This window comes from Stylophora pistillata, chromosome 3, assembly GCF_964205215.1.
Source record: "Stylophora pistillata chromosome 3, jaStyPist1.2, whole genome shotgun sequence".
NCBI lineage: Eukaryota > Metazoa > Cnidaria > Anthozoa > Scleractinia > Pocilloporidae > Stylophora > Stylophora pistillata.
In genome coordinates, this window is record NC_142521.1 from 13160597 (window position 1) to 13182312 (window position 21716).

Consider the following 21716-nt stretch of genomic DNA (forward strand, 5'->3'; position numbering starts at 1 on the left):
GATGTACATGTATATATATGCCTGCAGTTCATTGTGGAAGTTTTGCTCAACAATATGAAAGGTAGTACCCTGAAGTTTAATTTCCATGTGGCTTCTCAATACCTGTTATTGGTTTTACTGGCCAGTATTTCTGCAGTTTCCTCCACTCGCTTCTTGCTCGGGAGTGAGCAAGTGGAAATGAACGTAAAAAATTTTTGCTACTTTTTTGCATACAGCTAAATATTTGTTTTAGATTTTCATATTGTAAATTTGTTGTTGTTGTTTAACTTAAACCATTTGTGCATTGCAACTGTTTGCAGTAAATCTGGGACTGCTCAGTAGATAAGTGGACTAAAGTGGAACATGGAGTTAAGTTTGAATGATGATTATTAACATACATGTACATACCTTTTGTCTTTTAAGTCCGATGAAAGTTAAGCTAAGTTAAGCCTTGCTTTTAAAATTAGAATATGTGCTTGAGATTTGTAACTCACAATAGAAATTGAGAGTGACCTGTTTATAACTTAATTCAAATTTTAACTTAATTGCATTGTCCTTTTATAGTAACAAACTTTTAAAAAACTTTTGATTCGGCAGATTTGATTATTCGTTAGTGCAGCAGCTCAGAGTGCAACATTCGTGATGGAACACTTCTGGAGAGATGGAAACAGTATAAATGATGTGCTTTACTGCGAAGTATTATGTTAATAATCATCATTCAAACTTAACTCCATGTTCCACTTTAGTCCACTTATCTACTGAGCAGTCCCAGATTTACTGCAAACAGTTGTATAAATATAGTGCTTTACTGCGAAGGATCGTGCACATATACGTTTCATAACCGCAGTTCATATATATGTATTTCATATGTGTGTTGTTTGATTTATCATCTACGGGTTTATGTCGAATTAATTTGATGACCTGCTCCCAGTTGGCTTGTTAGCTCAATTGGTAGGGCGCTGCACTAGTATCGCAGAGGTCAGTGGTTCGAATCCCGTACAGGCTTGAAATTTTTTTCAGGTCTGATTTTCACTATTGCTTAAATAGTGCTTTACTGCGAAGGATCGTGCACATATACGTTTCATAACCGCAGTTCATATATATGTATTTCATATGTTTGTTGTTTGATTTATCATCTACGGGTTTATGTCGAATTAATTTGATGACCTGCTCCCAGTTGGCTTGTTAGCTCAATTGGTAGGGCGCTGCACTAGTATCGCAGAGGTCAGTGGTTCGAATCCCGTACAGGCTTGAAATTTTTTTCAGGTCTGATTTTCACTATTGCTTAAATAGTGCTTTACTGCGAAGGATCGTGCACATATACGTTTCATAACCGCAGTTCATATATATGTATTTCATATGTTTGTTGTTTGATTTATCATCTACGGGTTTATGTCGAATTAATTTGATGGCCTGCTCCCAGTTGGCTTGGTTAGCTCAATTGGTAGAGCGCTGCACTAGTATCGCAGAGGTCAGTGGTTCGAATCCCGTACAGGCCTGAAATTTTTTCTTTTTTCAGGTCTGATTTTCACTATTGCTTAAATAGTGCTTTACTGCGAAGGATCGTGCACATATACGTTTCATAACCGCAGTTCAGATATATGTATTTCATATGTTTGTAGTATAAATGGTGTCGTATGGGTTAGAGTAAAATTGTTACTTGCATGCGTCAAAGGCCTTACAAGAAAGGTATTTGTACATTTGAACTGGATCAAAATACGGGCCTAAAAGTAGTCATTGAAATCATGACAGCACCTCCAGAGAATCCTAGCAGTTCCATGCAAACAATAAAATGGAATGCATCGTGCATTTTCCTTTTTTCAAATAAATCAAATGAAATATGTCTCGATCCATGGGTGAGAAGGTCTACACATGTAGATCTCCAGAAGTGTTTCATCACGAATATTGCACACTGAATCGCTACACTAGGGAATAATCAAATCTATCGTATGAAAAGTTTATTAAAAGTTTATTACTATAAAACGACAATGTGTTTGAGATTTTTAACTCACATTCGTGACGGGTATAGGCGTTTGTTGCAAGTAAATACACCCACTCTATAGACTACTGATGGAGGTTCTAAAATAATCGTTCTGTACAGGCGGTGGAATGCATATAGCTAGCACCTCATTGCAATAACGTCAATAGCAAAGCAAAGAACCATAATGGAATCAGTTAAATGATATTACGTCGTAACCTCTATTGTTGCACCTCAATTGTGCAATTGAAACTGAAACAACCAACATACCTTAAAGTTTTACTTGGGCCCGAATATTGTGGACAGGCTGTTTGGTCAAGAGCGTCTTTATTCCATTTTTTAATTCTTTTAATGAACGATCGCGAAATGCGATACATCTACTGACCGCAAATTATGTTTTCACGTAAGATGTGAAGTAAAAAGGAAAGGCTATAGGGTCCATACTTTTTATACCATACATTGCGTTAACGCAATAAAATGTGTAAAAAGTAAAGGCTATAATCCTTACCTTTTATACCATATATTGCGTTGACGCAAAATGTGATATAAAAAGTAAAGGCTTTAGGGTCCTTACTTTTTATGCCATATAATGTGTTAACGCAAATTGTTGTTCGAGTTAATGTACCACATTTTGCGATCTATCAAATGTAACGATCGTATTAAACTGTCACTGTTCTTTTACCAGGTTTTGCGTTATTGCAAACTGTGATATCAAAAGTATGGGCTGTAACCTTTACTTTTGAAACCATAATTTGCAATAACGCAAAACCTCTTAAAAGAAAAGTAAGACATTTTTAAACCGGAGAACGAACCTCGCAAAATGTGATACATCTACTAGTGCCATATATAAATAGCGTTCACGCAATATATCGTATAAAAACTAAAGTCTACTTACAGTCTTGCTTTTGAGACCACAGTTTGCAAGAACGCAAAACCTAGTAAAAGAACAGTGACAGTTTTATACGATTTTTACATTTGATAGAACGCAAATTGTGCGTACCCGTGGCATACCAGTTGTGAAGAAACACCCTGCAGTCTTCCACCCATTTTAGCTGAGGTCCTACTACTAAAGTGACGGGTAAAGGGACTGATCAAGAACGCCAGCATCTACAGCTGACGGGCTCATTTCATTTATTCCATTCTGTTTTCCTCTCAGTTATAGCCAATTGAGAACAAGTTTCTAAACGTAATTGTGTGTAGGTAGTTATGTCAACGATTAAATTTTTAACGCGGAATATGGGACTTTTGGTCTGACAATGAAAGCCATGTTTCGCGATCGGATTCTTATAGCAAAAGATGGAATTTCGGTGTAAAACGCATTTTGCGATGTTTCAATCTGTGTCTAATTAATTAAAGCCATATTTTGAGATAAAATATTTAACGCGAAATATGGGATTCTTGTGTAAAACGTATTTTGCGATGTTGCAAACTACGACTGGGATCAATGCAGCTTACTCCGAAAACGAACCGTTAACTGTACCATGGTTCGATAACATCCCGGTATATGTCATCGGTGCGGGGTGCCATGCCCAAGCTGCAGAAAGGAACTCGCTTCTGAATTACCCTCTGAGGTGTCCACAGCCCGGGTTATTTTGAGCTTTGATGACATCCACAAGAACCAAAACGCGGGCGAGAATGAGAATGCTGATAAGAACGATGACGAACGTGGTAATGAGCAAGGTGGTAAAGCACTCACGGAACCCGAGTATTGCCCTGCAAGTCCTCAGATGCGAATGCAGTTAAGATCAAGGAAAAGGAAGCATAATGCCTCCAACTAAGTTGGTTCAAACAGTTCTTGTTATATCTCGATAAAAACACGTTCAAACGCTTTTTTTACGTTAAAATACTATGCGAATCAAAAAGGTTATTTAAAAACCATGAAAACCAATAACAGCGTGATTATTTCAGCTGATTTTGTCATAATCAACGAAATATCTAAGGAATACACTGCATACAAACTAAACAACGTTGATCAAATAGTTCTCTAAAGAACGCCGATATAACCAAATGTGGATTGAGAACTCGGAACCTGCGATTACTGTAATTACTAGATCGATACTGAAAAGTAATACTTACGCATGAAGGTTTATAATGTGGCTGCTAAGAAGGGCTTTTTGCTTGGGCCGAACAGAATGGCATCATCTCCGTTCTGTGCCGCGAACTGCTCCAGTGCGATGAGCCGTAGCTCGTATCATCTGGAGTTCTTCTCGTCCAGAGCCTGACTCTCAATTTTGGCTGCGAGTCTCGCTCCAACAGCAAGATTTGGCGAAATTAGCCCCGAGATATCTACTTCGCGGCCACAACTATTTAAATACCGCTCCAAATTTGGGCTTCGTCCCTTTTTTTTTTTTGTTTTTGGCCATGACCAGTTTCACCGAAGGCGAGATGCATGTGTAGTAAAGCTAAAGAAAGCGTGACCTTGGTGCATTGAAACGTGACCTGTCATCCTAGGCAACATTTAGAGAAGCACTTTTATTTAGCAATAAAGGTAGATCAGTGTAATCAGGACTAGAATGTGTGCGAGTCTCTCTTCGTTGAGGACCCAAAAACCGGCCAAGTCTAGAATGAGAGAAGCAGTCGGCACTTATCTGTTGGCCACGAAACTTTCCCTGTTGTAACACATATAATTGATAACTATAGAAAAAAGATATTAAAAATAACTTTCACGAATCGAGATATTCGATTGGCTAATCTCGTAGGATTTCTACAGCACCCTGTGGTGTTTAGCTACGTATTAACTACAAGAGGATAATCATAAATTATTATTTAGAGCGGATGTATGGTATTTTCTCCACTAGATGCCAACCCCGATGAAAAACCAGCCTCATTTTAGAACACAAGGATAAAACTACTAAATTTAAAGTTACTTCTAAGATTATCAAATTGTTAGCCAATCGTTTCTTCTCGTGATAGATAACAAAAGATAAGCTTCAACATGCGACTGAATGTTTCAGATTTCTAATTATAACCTTGGTTGAAGGAAAGAGACGTGTTCTCGGGTAACAAAGTTGTAAAGGTGGTTTTAACATATAGTCTTGGATAGCACATCAGATAAAGACTCGCTTTAAGCCTTTGGAAAAGTCTGAGGAGATCTAACTTGTTATAAAGTAAAAGGGCCACAGAATACATCTGTGAAAGATGTCATTAGCCGTAACATAGCTTAGCATATTATAGAACATGGGCATGCTACGCATGCAAGAGCTATTTTTTGGATGGGTATTTGATAATGGAAACTAACTTATGTTTGCATTTTTTTGAAAGAAAAATAGCATCTACTTTCAAAAGATATCAGTCAGTATAAGTAATGTTCAATTGAAAACAAAAAAAAAACTCTCCAATCTAGAAAAAACTCAGCTACACGTATTTTATGGTCTATTGCAACTGGTGTCTAAATACTTGTGAGCAAAAATAAATTGCATTGTTGCAACGCTTTCTGTAATCTCCTTCACAGCTGAGACCAAACAACGGCCTGCTCGCAGGCTAAGACTATGATTACTGCAGTTCCTTCGATAAAGACAAAGTCAAAATCATCCAGTTACACTGAGCTACTTGGCTCAAAAATACTCTTCAACTTATTTTTGGTTTATTTGGACTGGATACAGTTATCATACTGTAGTCTTTCTACAGAAAGAACATTTTTTTTTCGTGAAGTCCGATCGTCTGGATGAGAGTACAATACTAAAAGGATTGTTCTCGGTGACGATGACTGATCTCTGATAAACCTGAGCGGGGACTCTGGTGATTACTTCCACTCAAAGTGTCGAAACGACAGTAATTTCCACACTCAGAAAACAGTCTTTTTTAGGACTTCCCTCACCTGGACGATCAGATTAGACGATTGAATGTTCCGAGGATGAAATACAATTAATGATCTCTGCAGAGCTGCAGCCAAGAAAATTTCAAAATAGAAGCTCTTCCCCTCGTCCTTTCTGTAAAATTTATATGGTCCTCCGTTAGAAATCAGTAGTGCTTAGAATTTCAGAACTTTCTTATTTGCTCGTTACATCCTGGATTTTCAGGACACATGTTTACAAGAGCGAGCAAATTTGAATTCAGAATACTTCATATTCAGATTCAAGGTCAAACTTTAAAGCCAGCAACTTTATATTTGTAGAGTTTTATTCCAAGTGTTTATAATTTTCAAATCATATACGTTCTGCTAGAAAGCAGGTCCTCGCCTACCCTCCTTCCAGCCTCATTTGTAGCAATCACTGTAAATAGTATTCCACACTCGTTTACACAAACAGGAATACTCAGGAATAAGAAAGATGGTTAGTTTTGAGCTGGTAAAGAAATATAGAAAGATATTTTTCGTCTTATTACGAGCGAGGGACAAAGAAAACATTCCGAGTCCCCATGAGGAATCGACCCTAAGACCTTCGAATTTCGCGCCCCGATGCTCATCCACTCAGCCTCAGAGGCTCTTTCCTGAGCAAGAGACACTCGTGACAAGACGAAAAACATCTTTCTATATTCCTTTACCGAGCTCAAAACTTATCATCTTTCTTACTCTTTACAAAACATGACGCTATCGACATTAAGGTGACTGGTTGCAGAATTTCTACAATATCCATTTACTGAGTGGTTGCAGATTACCTCTGCATCTTTCCATGGTTGACTCTTAACACATAGTTTTTTACAGACATGCTCAATCTTGCAGGGGAAAATAAGATTTTTTAATCTTTTTAAGATTTTCTCCGCAAAATTTGATTAATTTTGGTATTTTTCCTAAACGTGCAGAGGAGAACTATTGATTTATCAAAAATAGGCTATTTTGGAAAACAAAATAGTTTGGGAAGCGTTTTAATCTATCACATCTATATTTCGAGTTAAATTTAGTCGCTGTATCAGCGATTGTAGGTACGCATCCACTCCAATTTGAGTTGTTTTTTCATTACTGGTGACACCTGAGAGCGCATATAGATCAATTTTTTCAAATGATTACGTCTAAGGTATGGATGACCGCTAGTGCGTCCAGCCGTGTCTTCTCGGGGAGGAACGAAAAAGACTGGACTCGAGAGAGCGGCGGAAATCGAGCTCAGGAGTGGGTGTGATTATTCAATTCACGGGTTGTTTTACAAGTTACTGTTCCTCAGAGTCGGTAAATTTGTTATTTTTTTGTCCTCGACCAAGAATGGAAGAACTAAGAACCAAGTACATTCTTCTTCGTGATAATGACTTTTGCCGTCGTGCTGGCCTTACAACGCACGTTAGCCAACTACTACGAGGCGAACTATTAGAAGATATTTCCGAGGCTCAAGGCCCTCAAAATTCAATTTCAGTAACTGTGGTTGGAAAGGGAAGTAAAACATTTCGATTCAGGGAACCTTCTGCGATGTATTTGGCGCGACTGCTTGAAGAAGAAGCGAAATTGCTTCTGGCCATTTCTTCCCTTGAATCGAGATACAATACGTTTCAAGATAGAAAGCATCTTTTATTTGGGCGACAACTTTCACCAGGAGGTGAAGTTTATGTGAAAGTGCAAGCAATATCTTCAAAGGAACTTCGTGGTGTCGTACGGTACAAGGGTGAATTACCCCCTTATCTCGGAACATGGTTTGGAGTTCAACTTCTTGTAAGTAAACACTAGGTTGATAACTTTACGGGAACTTCTTTCAGCACCCAGGAGTGTACTGAAAGCATTGAATTTTTAAGGGTTTCTTGTAGTTTGAGTTTGTTGAGTGCAATGTTTGGTTTTAATGTGACTTACTCAAACCTAAAGACTTATGAGTCCTTGTACATAACTTTTCTATTTCATTACTCAGAAAATGATGTACTTTCCAAAAGGTTTTTTACTATCAAGGCTGTGCTCCAGCGACATTTGGTCCCGGGCGACTGAAAAAATATTCCGGTCGCCCAGTCGAGCACTCTGCCTCTTGTGCACCATTCGCCTCTGAGGTGAATCTGACGATTGACTGCTACATTTTTATTTGATTGAATTATAACCGTTTCTGGCAGAAAAATATCCTTTTTGCGCGACTCGTAGTCGAATTGTTCACTTTCGAAGACTTCGAAGTAACTGCCACGTTTCGTTCCACATGATTTCGTACGAACCAGTGATTCAAGGCCATATTAGTGTTTTTATTGTTTTACCCGAAATGTTACTGAAGGACAACATTTAAAGATTGAATAATTATTTAAGCAATAGTTCCTGTCACTTCACCCGTGACCGCATGGATATTGCAAAAATATGCGTTGAACACCGCGATTTTCCTTGAAATAATGAGTGTTAGAAACCTGCAAGCCAGCGAGCCATGCGAACCTAGGGGCCAGCCATGCGAGTCCTGCGAGCCATATTCAAAATGAGAAGAAGCGGCTTAGTAGAAGCATTTACCGTCAGCGGGTGGGTCGAACGCTAATTCGAAACCAGCTTCTGCCACTCTGGAGGCGAGTTTTTAAGAAAGACTTGTCTGAGGGAAGAGTCAACCACATGCAGCAGTCAGTCAACCGACAGAGTTTTGATAACTCTGATTCACTCAAGAGTGAAGCTGTTAAAATTACGCGATTTACTCACCATTCTTGACACCAATGCACGGAGTTGCCCTAGAAGTACTGTTCTCTTTTCTCTTGAATAATTTTCCACGTGGATATCAATGAATGGCAGGAGTCATGGACACCATTCAACTACCCATTCGAGTTGCAGTAGAGCGGCCAGCGGTGGAGCCGTACATTTTTCTCAGAAATTTTTTTACTTAATCTTGAACCTTACTTAATTTTTGGGCTAGATGGCAGAGAACCCGGCCACTCATTTAAATGTCATTGAATAAGAATAGCCTCTATTGTATTAAGCTTCGTTCTTCAAAGCCTCCCGACATAGGTAAATGAGGTGGCCGGGTATTCTGAAATTGAGCATTTTTCATATTTGACGCACCAGCAATAGTTTTGGCAACCGAAGCGAGATTAGGATTTTTCTGGGAATATTTTAATTTCAAGCACTTTTGTGGCTAAATTTAAAATTAATTTCCCAGGGAAAGAGAGAGTACCCTGGGAGCGAGGTTGTACCGTTTATACTTGTCCCAAGGATCATCTCCGCTTTGAAGATGGCGGGCGGCCGGTTCATAACGATAGTTTTCTGATAGTCGGGCGCGAAATAATCGACGACCTTCCAGACCCTGGACCAATCGAAAAAAAAAAAAATTACCCGCAAAAATGGCTCACACCGTGGCTCAAATGGCTCGCTGGCTCGCAGATTTTGCAGACCCGAGATGATCAATGTCTGATTTATTTCAGTGCTTCGATGTATTTGGAAAGTGTAGTGCGTTTATCTTTTATTTCAAACCAAGATTCTTTCTATATGCAAATTTCCGGTAACCCAGCTAAGTTTATCGATCGCTGTGATAAGCGACTTGCGACTACTTTAGGATAATTTAGCGAGAACTGAGCCTACAACGATTTCATATCCAGGTTTGTTTACTTTGGGGCTTTCGAATGAAAGATCTAAGCGGTTTTAAAATATCCAAAGATACACAATAGTCCAGTTTACAGTTGTGTGCTTGGTTGTCAAGCCTTTGAACGGGAGTGAGGCTAGAGATGACCTTGTTATGATACAAACCTTGCTACCTTTCAAATGTAAATCATTTTGTTATCATGCTAACTAGATACAGGTCTCTATCACAACAGGGTCATCTTTAGCCTCACTCTGAATCAAAGGCTTGGCAACTAAGTACACAACTGTAAAATAGCCTATTGCCATTTTGAAAAATAAGAGAAGCTCACCGCTAAAAATAGCAACACACTCTGGCGCGTGGTGTGAAAGTTTTAATTTTCAGAAAAAGATTTAAAATATAGCTATTCCACAATCACACAGCGTTCCTGCAAGTATTGGAAGAAAATGAAAACCTTTCGCTTTCAAAGCGCCACGATTTAGTACAGATTACCTTTCCCGATGGCTCTCATGGCTAGACTAACAACTCTATTTTTAATTGCACCAGCCTTGTTAGTAAAACGCGTAACGGCGAAACGACCAACGGCGTAACGGCGTAAAGAGAAACCTAGTTACGGAATTTTTTTTAATGTTATTATCTTTTTTTTTGTAATTTGGTTTTTATTTTATTATTTTTAAAATTTTTTTTTTTCTGAAAATGTGAACATAATTATTCGTGATTGGCGGGGTTTTTCCCGCCCCTTGGCCAAAGTTACCGCATTTCCGGAGACACTAGAAAGTACGGGCGCACTTACTCACGCTTCCAGGAGGTCGGTCAGACAGAATGCAACGTCAGAGGGTATGCGGTCAACAACGCGGGCTCTAAAAGTTAGCGTTCCTATTTAAATTCACGACTCCTACACAAGAGTGGGTGTGCAGCTCGAACTAGGAGCCCGAGTATTTAAAGGGACACGGTCACGGTCTGCGCATGCTTGTGTAGCTGATTGAAAAAGTCATCCTGACTTTTTCAAGTTGCATTCACAAATTCAAAATGGCGTCTAGCGGAGGATCCGGACATGGCGGTAAACGCATCAAATCAGAGCAGAAACGAAAGGATGAAGACAGAGGGGAATACAAGAAAGCGTGACTGAGAAACCATAAGCGTATTTATGTGGATGAAAAGACATTTAGGTTGTGGCTGCAGGCAAAATTTGATGCAGGTTATGAGTCTTTCAGTGCGGACAGCGATTTTACTGATAGGGAAATAAAATAATGCCAGAGAGTAGTAAACAACTAGTCATCACCTCTCGGGCTAAAACGTTTTGTGTGCCGCCACCGGATACGAAAACCCAAAAACCCAATGGGAAAAAATGGGAACGTATTCCCCATCCAAATGAAAGCGCACCGACCTCTGGGGGTTAGAGGTAAAACAGCTTAATTACATGCAAGATAAACTTTAACATAAAACTAGAAAAGTTCGACTGGGGAGAGTTTAGATGAATACATTACAGATTTCAAACCTTAAATTCTTTGTCACTGCCACTTACAGCTTAGTTCCGCCGAATGTAAATACATATCTAAGCGGAAAATAATAAGGGCTGACTTTTAAAACCGAGGAAGTCTCTTTTCGTCGAAGGCATTTTCGTATTTCCAGAGTTTTTAAGGAGAAAATTAAGTTTTGAAAATTTTAAGGGGGTGTGCCAAGTTTTTGGAGGTTGTTCTGTGAAAGAAAAGCGGCAAGGAAAACGATGCCTCGAAGCAACAGAACAGGAAATCATCTGTGCGAACGATTCAAAATCTGTGTTTCCGCGGCAAAACCAAGGGCATGCGTATACATTTATTTAGCTCTGTCTGTCGGTCGGTCATGGAGGAGAACGATGATGGTAAGTTTTGGACTTTCATTTTCACTCAGTTAGTTTCCTTTCTTGCTTTCGATCTTTTCAGTCAAAATTTGTTTAGTGCAGTTGCAGGTTTCAGAAATAGAGTAGGTTTTGCGTCCAGGGGCTCGTTTCTCCAAAGTCCCGGTAACTTAACGGGCCCGTAAAGCTGTTCTGTATTCATTCAAGATGGGGATTTCGAAAGTTTTGAAAATGATACAATAAAAATATCAGCAAAAGAAACAAAAAGGACTGGTTTGGGTGCCAGAACCTGCTTTCCTATCCTTTAAATTTTGCTTTTAAAACATGGCTTCGGGCCCGTTAAGTTACCGGGACTTTCGAGAAACAGGCCCCAGCGCGCAATTTTTTAATTCTAACAACTTGCGTTTACGATTTTTATTTTTAATGGATATGCAAGCTCTGGTTAGTTCTTTAAAAGAGAATTTCCATCAAGGTTCAATTTGAAGGTAAGTTTTATTTTATATTATAGTACTCAACGTGAGGCTCCGGGGAATTGTGCTTGTGTCAATTCCCCTTAGAATGAGACAACCCCCACGCAGACATTCTTACTTGTCTCGTCACGCAATCGCCGCGGGTGACGAGCCTAGCCTCAAAAGACCTAACGGATGTGTCCGTAGGGGGCTACGGTTATGTTTCTTCAGCGAACAATTTAGAACTTCTGTTAATGTAACGAAACTGACTTAAATGCATATCTAATGGTCTCCTAACCACCTACGCGGCTCTTACACGGACATTCTTATATTAGTCTTACAATATCGTTCCTCCGCTTCACGATCCTAAGAATAGCCTGTTGTAACTAGAGCTGGCCGCTTACGAGAATTGTTCTCGTAAGCGACCACTAGAAGTGCAGGGGATAGATGGCCGCTTACGGGGGCTTGCTCAGCTAACAATAAATATTGGTATACAAATAAATACCGCGGTATTAAATGACACTTTAGTTTTATGGCGCCTTATACAATCCTTCGATAATGACGATAACTGAACACTATTACAGTACTGTATACTGCAGTACTAGGAATCTACGGATACGGCTTAGAAATTCCTTGCCAGTATATGTTTTATGGTGACACTACAATGCGTCTGCCTTGGCTAGAATCGAAACTTGAGTGCCTTGGCTACAATGTGCTGACAACGTTGTAATCCCAGTCACAAGCGCATATGCTTCGAAATGTAACCGTACGTGCATGACGACAAAACAAACATTGAAATATGATACTGTAATTACTGTAAAATCATTGTGACGAACGGCAATGTAAAATGGTTGATTGATAAAAATAAGATAATGTGCAGAGGTTGTTGGTTTTCTTTCGGGTGTCCGCTTACGAGAGCTTAAAAACAAAGAAAAAGTCTAAGTCGTAATCACTGAAAGTGACCTCAGCCGCTTCCAGGAATGTCCGCTTTCGAGAATGTACAAATACAGAGTTTGTATGGGAGTTAAAACGGGGTTTCAAACAAGGCGGCCATAAGTAGAGCTGTCCGCTTACGATTGTCCGTTAAGAGAGCTTCGACTGTATTCACATTAAGAAAAAATAATAAAATTTAAAAAAGTAATAAGATAAAAAAAATTACATAAAGAAAAATAACATTAAAAAAATTCCGTTACGCGGATTCTCGTTACGCCGTTACGCGTTTTACTAACAACCATTGCACCGTTAAATATCAAGTCAATTTTCGTCGACTTTCTGAAAGTTTCAAAACCTAGATTAGATTGCGTCCAATTGACAAAACCCGGACCGGATCCGAAAAAAATCGGATCGCCATAAATTTCCCACCAAAATAGTCACGTAACATCTCATAATCAAGTTCTGGCATAGAAATACGACTGCCTTTTTCCGCAGCTCAGTGAAACAAAGTTGTAATAGTTCTTTTTCGTATGAGATATTCCACAGGCGCCCCCCAGCTCACTATAGTAAAGGTATAGTTGTTTCGCCTAAACAGGCATAAAGAACTACAGAAAACAGACGAGGCACTAAGCTCACATACTTCATTATTTTGAAAACTATAGATAATTATGCCATAAGAAACACATTTGTAGCCTTGCACACTGTACATAGTTTTTTAAAAATTATTTAAACATTATTGTAAATTATTGTCCAACTACACTTTGTAGAGTACAAATAACGCCATAGACGAGTACAAATATCACGCGGTATTTGTACTCTAGAGTACCGTTAAACAGGTTTTCTCGCATCGCGCAAGCGAAGAATTGGATTGCAGTTACGAAAAAAAAAATGGCGGACAATTTGAATTGTATTTCCCACGACGAAGAGTCAGAATGGCTGGCAAATATAGATCCAAGTTTATAAGATGAGTCGAATGAAGAAAAGCAGCTAGACGACCAGGAAATTTCTTCATTCATAGAGGAAAATGGAAACACCACCACCGCGCTGATAGCCCATTTCTGAATTACCCCTGGACTCTTTTTCATAACGAGGCCTGGTGCTCAACCATTCTTCTGAAAATGAGTTTAATTTGCATGTGAATGAAAACTTATTATCATATGAAAGATGAGCACCAGGACTCGTTTTGAAAATGAGGCCAAGGGCAGTTCGAAAATGTTCCGTTACTTGTATTGTAACACAACACCACTTTCCCGTCACGGTCACGTCCGCTCGTAATAAAACAACTCTGCATTTCGTAATAAGAGCTTGAGAACGTCTGTGGATATTCATTTTCAACTACAATCGTTTACGGTCAAATCGTAGCAGCCTCAGTTGGCCGGCACTTGCTTAGCAGGTGTCGTTACCTCCGATCGAAAACTTAAACATCAGCGCCTGTAACTCCCGTGAGGCTTAGCGCTCATAAAGGCTGCAGAACTTGTATGGATTTTTGGGTGTTTTCCACGTTTACGAAAGGACAGCTCCAATATGAGGTATGTTCTTGCACTAAAATTGACCGAATTTCTTTGAAATTGTACAACCTGTATTCACTGTTCGTTTGGTTTGTATGGTATAACACCTACCGATCCGATTTTTTCGGATCCGGTCCGGGTTTTGCCAGTCGGACGCAATCCGATCAAAGGTTTTGTTAATCCGGTCCGATCTGGTCTAGGCTTGGTAAATCAGATAAGATCCGGTCTGGGTTTTGCCAAAGCCTTCTAAAACCTACCCTTGTATTGAAAGCATGGAGTTTGCCAAGAGATTGACTATAGTACCATAGTGAGCCTCTCAGCCTTTAAAACAGCAGTGAACTGATGAGTAAACTAAGTTGAAAAACAGACAATTGAAGACTTAAGTAAGAAGGAAGGCTTATACTATTTTGCGAAACGAAACGAAACGAAACAAGGCGAGATGTAACGAAACTAAAAGAATAATGCAGATACATGATCTAACTGGGCAAAGATAACTTTCACAAGAATATTGGAGTAATCGACAATTAATAAGACAGAATTTTATTCATTTCGCAAAATAGTAATTTTAGAAGATTTACTATTTTGCAAAATGGACTATTTTCACCCCGCGGTAACTACTTGACCGTTTTCATGTCACACAAATACATTTAAAAGATTATAAATTAGTATATCCCCAAAGATTTTGGCCTCCTCTCAGTTTTAACACCAGATTAAAGTCAATTTCGCAAAATAGTAATTTTCGGAGAGTTACTATTTTGCGAAATGGACTATTTTCACCCTTCAATAAAAATGTCTCCCTTTTCGGGTCGCACAAATACGTTGAAACATTACACTATAGTATATTCTCGAGGATTTTGGTCATCTCCTCCTTTAATTCATTTAATTAATTTCACGAAGTAACAATGTCCAAAAAATTAAGAATGTGTTCGTACTTAGAGTGCTTATATCGAGTTATGGATGCAAGCGGGAAATTTGGAGAGCACGGATACTGCGTAAGAGTTTTAACATAAAGTACTAACATTTTGGCGTCCTCCTATTTATTAATGTGTACTAAAGTACAGTTCGCAAAATAGTAATTTTTGGAGGGGTATCATTTTGAATAATTTTTATCCTTCAATAAAAATGCCTTTTTTTCCGGGTCAAAAATTTACTTCTGAACATTACACTATGATATATTCCCAATTATTACAAACTGGATCAGTGGATAATGCAATTCAAGAGTTTTTATTGGCTTAGCCATTATGGTATATGAGCCAACATACCGTAATCCACAAATATGTAAGCGTACCATACTTCTGGAGAGGTTTGGTAATTGTCACCGACAGTGTAAAGCAGCGACTGAAAGACAGTCACAAGGATTTTCCCATCGAAATGTTTAAGTTTGAAACAGGCGAAAATTACACAAAGACCTAATTAAACTGGTATTTCAACGTTTTTCCGCATCTATCACGTCACTACAGTAGAACCCAGCTATCCTGAATTTCCTTGGGTGGCAAAAAATGTTTCCAATTAGTTGCTATTAAAATTAAGTGAATGAAAGATTGGGTCTTGTAAGGGTTACCGGAGGATTCGGGTTATCGAAGTTCTAATGTATTAAATCCATTCTAAAAATTATTAGGCTTTAGGTTTGCAATGTATATTTAAAGCTTTTAAGTAATCAAACATGTATTGGTGACGATAGAACGGAGAAATATTTTTCATCGTAGCGTAAAGATAGTTCATTTCGCAATTATAAAATTACTACTGTAAGAGATATATCGTAAGAAATAAGAGACAAACATAATATTTAACAATTATTCCACTCGCGCTTGTTGGATATGAGATGATAGATAGCCAACCCGGTGCATTGCACCGAGTTGGTTATAATCATCTCATATCCAACAAGCCCGAGTGGAATAATTGTTTTATTAAAAACGGCCCCAAGATATTAGACAAATCTTTAAATTTTTTAGCTCCCCTTTAATTTTAGGGTGCCTTGGAAGGATGCAGTTCTTATCAATGCAGTAAAACCTTTTTGCCTTCTTTTTATTTGTTATCACCATTTCAACGTTGCCGTTATCGTCATTTTTACGGCAGCGATAACGCTCTTAGTGTAGTAGAGCAATGTCGTAGGGCGCTATCTGTATTCTCTTGGGGAACTCATTTGTTCAACCGGTGCATGTTATTGCATTACACCACATAAAAGGGCTCTTCATTCTGGTTGTACTCGGTGTACCTCATGGGCCATAACTTCATAGGAATCTTCTTCTGACACGATGGGCACCTGGCTCGCGTTATTTTTTAAAAACAGTTTTAGCTAAAACCGTGGCCCCCAAAATATTTTTCTCACCTTGCCTAACACGTTTTAAATTTTTCACAACTTCACCTGTTCCTGTTCGTAAGCCCGGCCAAGCCTTTATGGTCATCGGCCCCTGTAACTTTGGCTTATAAATACAGGCGTTTAGTTATACATGTACGACTCCCTGAAGAAGTCTACGACAGTTAGACAAAACGCGTCGGAAAATAAAAGAAGTTTTACAACTACTGTTCACAGAAGTGCTGCTCACTAGTCTCTATTTAAAAAAATAATTTAAAAAATTTTGCGAAATGAATAAAAATCCGGTTTAATAACTGAGAGATGGCCAAAATCTTTGGGAATATACTAATTTATAATGTTTTCAATGTACTTGAGGGACATGAAAGCGGTCAAGTAGTCACCGCGGGGTGAAAATAGTCCATTTCGCAAAATAGTAATTAACTCTCCTAAAATTACTATTTTGCAAAATGAATAACAATCCGTCTCATATATTGATGATTACTCCATTATTCTTGTGAAAGTTATCTTTGCCCAATTAGATCATGTATCTGCATTATTCTTTTAGTCTCGTTACATCTCGCCCTGTTTCGTTTCGTTTCGTTTCGCAAAATAGTGTAAGCCCGAAGGAATGGTGGTTTATTAGTTTGAAAACAAAAGATTTGCAAGCATGGCCAGAGATGAATAATACCATCCTGGGATTAGCTTTTGACAAGACTTTATGTCAACCTCACTTTGCATTAAAGGTAACTTAGCTTTGAATAAGAGGTAATAATCCTGATTGATCAGTTTTGTTATGGAAATGCTTTTCAAGGTTGGATTGGTAAGAGTATTGCAGGGAAGTTAATTGTTTTTTTGGTTTGTTTGGTTATTTTGTATGTTCACATCGCAGCCCTAGCCGGAACTCACTTTGGATGCCCCACCAGTCGGAATGCTTATTAGATTGTATTGCAGTGACAAAGTATATTTAGTACATGAAAGCTACCCAGTGGTTGTTGTGGATGAGTTTTCCATCACAATGTCATTGGCTGCAGAGCCAGACAGATTTATCAGGGGCATCAAAACCACACTTAGTGTCGCTGTTCTCAGTAGCATATTTCATGTCTAGATTTACCTTGTTGAGAAAAAGGAACCACTTCTATCTGGTCTTGTTCTTTATGTAAGACTGACACACAGAAGTCGGCCAGAGTTGCTGATGTATTTAACCCCCAGTTTACAAGATAGAATAGTAAATTCTTTAAACACATAGCCTTCAGCAACTGTTGACAAAGCTTTTAATTTACTTGGTGCTAACAATACTGAGAAAGCATCTTGAGGAAGCTTGTTGGCTAGGTAAAAGTAGCTAGGTGATCAAATATCCCGATGAAAGCTAACTTGAAGACCTAGTTCAGTTCTATGTTGCCTGCATCCAATCTGTTTTACTTTATGGCTGCCAGGTTTTTCATTTTAGTCTTCCACAATATCTAATCTTAAGTTTACAACGAATACAGAAATGTGCTCTTAGAATAATTTTCGGTTACGAAGTGCATTACTCAGATGCCCTGGCACGTTCAGGCCTCGTTACGGTAGAGCAAAGAAGGACGGAACTATGTAAAAAAACATTTAAACAAAATTGTAAATAACCTCCTTGATGTTCTGCACCTCTTATTCCTTTCAACGAGAGACCAACTAAAGACCTCAGGAAGGCTAGACCATACCGTGTAAAGCCATGTAAGACCAATAGGTGTCATGACACTTTTTTTAACAAGTGTGCAGTTCTTTTTTAGCAATTCAACTGCACTAATTTCCAAGATTTTATATTTGTAGTCATAGTCGTAGGATCCTTATTGTAGTCGTGGTCGTAGGATTCTTATTGTAAGCATGTAAGTAAAATTGTAATTATATTTATAAAATCTCTCCTTCTATACATTTTAAATCTTAGCAATTCAGCCCATGCTGCTATTAAGGTATTGAATAAACTATTCTTCTACATATTCTCTTCTTCTTGGCTGGGTCAGGGTCAAGGGTCCCCAGAAAAGAAAAATTGCAACTTCATGAGAAGTGTGAAGTTCATTTTAAAATATAGGACCAAACAGAGAATAAGAAAAATGGAAGGTTTTGAGCTTGTTAAAAAAATGGAAAAGATGTTTTTTAATCTAGTAAACAGCCTGGAATGAAAATAAACGTTTTGAAGTCCAGAGAGGAATCAAACCTTAGACCTTCTGATCCAACCCTGACTACGATGCTCTACCACTGAGCCATAGAGACTCCATGTAAAGCAAGGTCCATTACAAAGTTCACATATGACATGCATCCTGCATACTGCTAGGATTGCAATGTCAATAGTGTTATGTTCATAAATAGAATAAAAGAGACAGAAAGTTTTGAGCTCTGTAAAGAAATAGAGCAACCAAACATTATGAAAAAGAGTAACATACCGTATATTGAAAATTATACCTAAGTTTTTGGGTAGTTTAAACTTTGTGATATGTTATGATACAAAGAATTAATACTTGCTGTTTGCTTGGTATAACTTTCTAGACCCCAGGGCAAGGAACGTGTGATGGAACACTAATAAACAGGAAGTACTTTGACTGCCCAAAGGATTCAGGAGTTTTTGTTGGACTAGATAAACTTATACCACGAGATCTAGAAGACTCACATAAGAATCAAAACTACGAAAGAAAAGATAAAGCTCCTGAGGCTTCTTTTAAATCATTTTGTAAAGGGTTATTACCATCCTTTAGAAAAAAAAATGAACAAAAGTCATCTATGGGGATTACTGACCATGAAATTGATCAAAGACATGAAGTTGATCAAAGACATGAAATTGATCAAAGAGTTGTGGTCTTCGTGGAGGGTTATCTAGCTAGGGGAACTGTCCGGTATATTGGCGATGAAAATGGCGAAAAAATAGTAGGACTGGAAATGGTAAGTATTAATTTTGTATATAAATATTTATATCCTTCTAAGGGGCCAGAATGTGAAAAAATAGTGTCCTCTTCCCGACTTGCACTGCTCAAAGTTTCATACTTCCCTGTGGGTGAAGAAATGCTTATTCCCAATCACTTCCAATGAGGAACAGCTCATACAGCATAGGTTATGACGGTATGCCATAGGTGAAAGGTGAGAGGAGATTCTCTTGCTGCTCGTTATCAATTTTATTTATTTAAAACAATTCCTCAGAAAAAGAAAGTTTAATTGAACAATTTTTTAAAAATTTTTCCCAAATTTCTCCCACCAATGTCAGTTTTGAAAAATGCAGGAAAAATGATAGGTCACTGAGCTTGTCTAAGAGATATGATGGGCCAAACTTACCCCATTAATGCCTCAGTGTAGTGGCATTAATCATGCACATCATTTCATCAGTCCACAGTAAACATTTTGATAGCTGGAAGCAAGAGTTTTTGAAGTAACACTTGTAAAGATACTCGACAGGTAGAAATTCTTGAGCATATGGAACATTTGATGTATAATTTGTAGAAATATTATGCAATCTTATATGAAATTGATGCAAAACATTCCTCAAGTTGGTACTTTCAAGGTCATGATTTGCATCTGAGCTGTTAGCTCATATGTTTTTACTGCTTTTGTCTATTTTTTTAAATTTCTCCCATTTAGAGTGGATAATTAATGTAAACCAAAATCAATTTTACATGACTTTTATGTACAGTACAGGATGAGCTGTTCAACAATGAGGAATCACCTTAAAGGGTCATGATTTTACTTGGTGTAAAGCAGTTTGTTGTTAAGGTCTCAAAGAATTTTAAATGCCTTTTGGGTAGCAGGCAGTAGGAAAGTCATCCAATACAAAACATGCTTGCTCAGATTGTTGTACATGTACATGGAGTGGAAGAATAGATATGCCCCAGAAACTACTAACAGTATGTTGTGCGTTTTGAGATTCGAAGAGTTACCTACGCTAACTAGTTTTCTAACTATGGATGCCACCACTTTGAAATCACCAACCCAATTACTGAATTGCACATACAATACCACAGTATGGGCTCCACAAGGAGCTGAGTATGTGGGGTTGTTGCTAAAATAAAACCTTATTGGAATGCCTTTCTGTGTGGCTCCTAATTGATCAGAGATTGGCAGAAGAGATGAACCAAAGAAGATTGAAAATGTTGGTATCACAGAAGGAAAATATGTGTTTTCATTCAAACTGGAAAAGCATGAAAACTGTTTGCACCATTCCATAAAAGTATGCATTTTTCAAATCCTACAAAACACTTATTTCAGATATTTAATTCACTTTTTTAAATTTGACCATTATCAGAATGGGAGCTTTTCTTTCATATGTGGCTTTGGGGGCATTTGTTTACATAAGTGCATTTCTACATCAAGCCTTTTTTTTTTCAAAGAATATGTTTATTTATTATAAATATAGAGAAAGATAGCACTTGCCTCTCCAACGATTTCTATTTAACAATTATTCGCCGAAGGCGAGGTGAATATCGTCAAATAATCCGCGAGACAAAGTTGAGGGGATTATTAGACAATATTCACCGAACCTGAGGCGCATAATTGTTTTAGTATAATTTCAGAGCTGAACAACAGAGAAATTTCTAAAATCATGACATTTTAGTAACATTTATTAACTTTTTATTTTAACATTTTATATAAACCGCCTGGATCGGTTTATATAGTGTCATATAAGGAACCGCTTGACCAATCAGATTGCTGGAAACTCTTTGTTCAGCTCTGAAATTATACTAACTCCAATTAGTATAATTTCAGAGCTGAACAAAGAGTTTCCAGCAGTCTGATTGGTCGAGCGGTTCCTTATATGACGCTATATATAAACTGCTCCGCATGGTTTATATAAAATGTTAAACTAAAATGTTAATAAATGTTACTAAAATGTTATGATTTTTGAAATTTCTCTGTTGTTCAGCTCTGAAATTATACTAAAACAATTATTCGCCTCAGGTTCGGTGAATATTGTCTAATAATCCCCTCAACTTTGTCTCGCGGATTATTCGTCGATATTCACCTCGCCTTCGGCGTATAATTGTTAATTATCATAAAGTTCAGATATAACGCGTGCTGTTATTGGTTGAAAGGGCGTGCTCTATCAAAGTGTATAACATGGAGTTGAAGCTGTCACGCCATCTGACAATTTGTAACATGGCGGACCAAATGCCGAATTTTTTTCTTGGGTTTTTATTCGGCCCAGAAGTCCTCTACGACCTTGAAGACGAAAGAGAAAACGAGCTGTTAGCGTCGATCGATTTAGAGGATACTGTCAATGACAATGCGATCTACCCTTTAACTGAAAGTGAGGTTTCCAACAAAGTTAATTACGAAAACAATGAGCGCGGCGGCAATTTAGACAGGCAAAGATTTGAACATGTTAAGCGCCGCAAGAC

At 38.1% G+C, this 21716-nt stretch overlaps 1 protein-coding gene across 1 annotated transcript; it reads left to right on the forward strand.

Moving 5' to 3' along the window:
- The first annotated feature begins 6989 nt into the window (after positions 1–6989).
- LOC148734591 (uncharacterized) lies at positions 6990–20746 on the forward strand. Its single transcript, XM_088755553.1, has 2 exons — positions 6990–7532; positions 18883–20746. Exons 1-2 carry the CDS (start codon positions 7092–7094, stop codon positions 19417–19419), a joined length of 978 nt encoding a protein of 325 aa, XP_088611679.1. The 5' UTR covers positions 6990–7091; the 3' UTR covers positions 19420–20746.
- The last annotated feature ends 970 nt before the right edge of the window (positions 20747–21716 follow it).

Bases quoted from the DNA above. Each gene is read 5' to 3' on its own strand.
- LOC148734591 (XM_088755553.1), top strand. From the start codon at position 7,092: ATGGAAGAACTAAGAACCAAGTACATTCTTCTTCGTGATAATGACTTT. The intron at 7,533-18,882 runs GTAAGTAAACAC...ATAACTTTCTAG, and splicing joins GGTTTGGAGTTCAACTTCTT to ACCCCAGGGCAAGGAACGTG.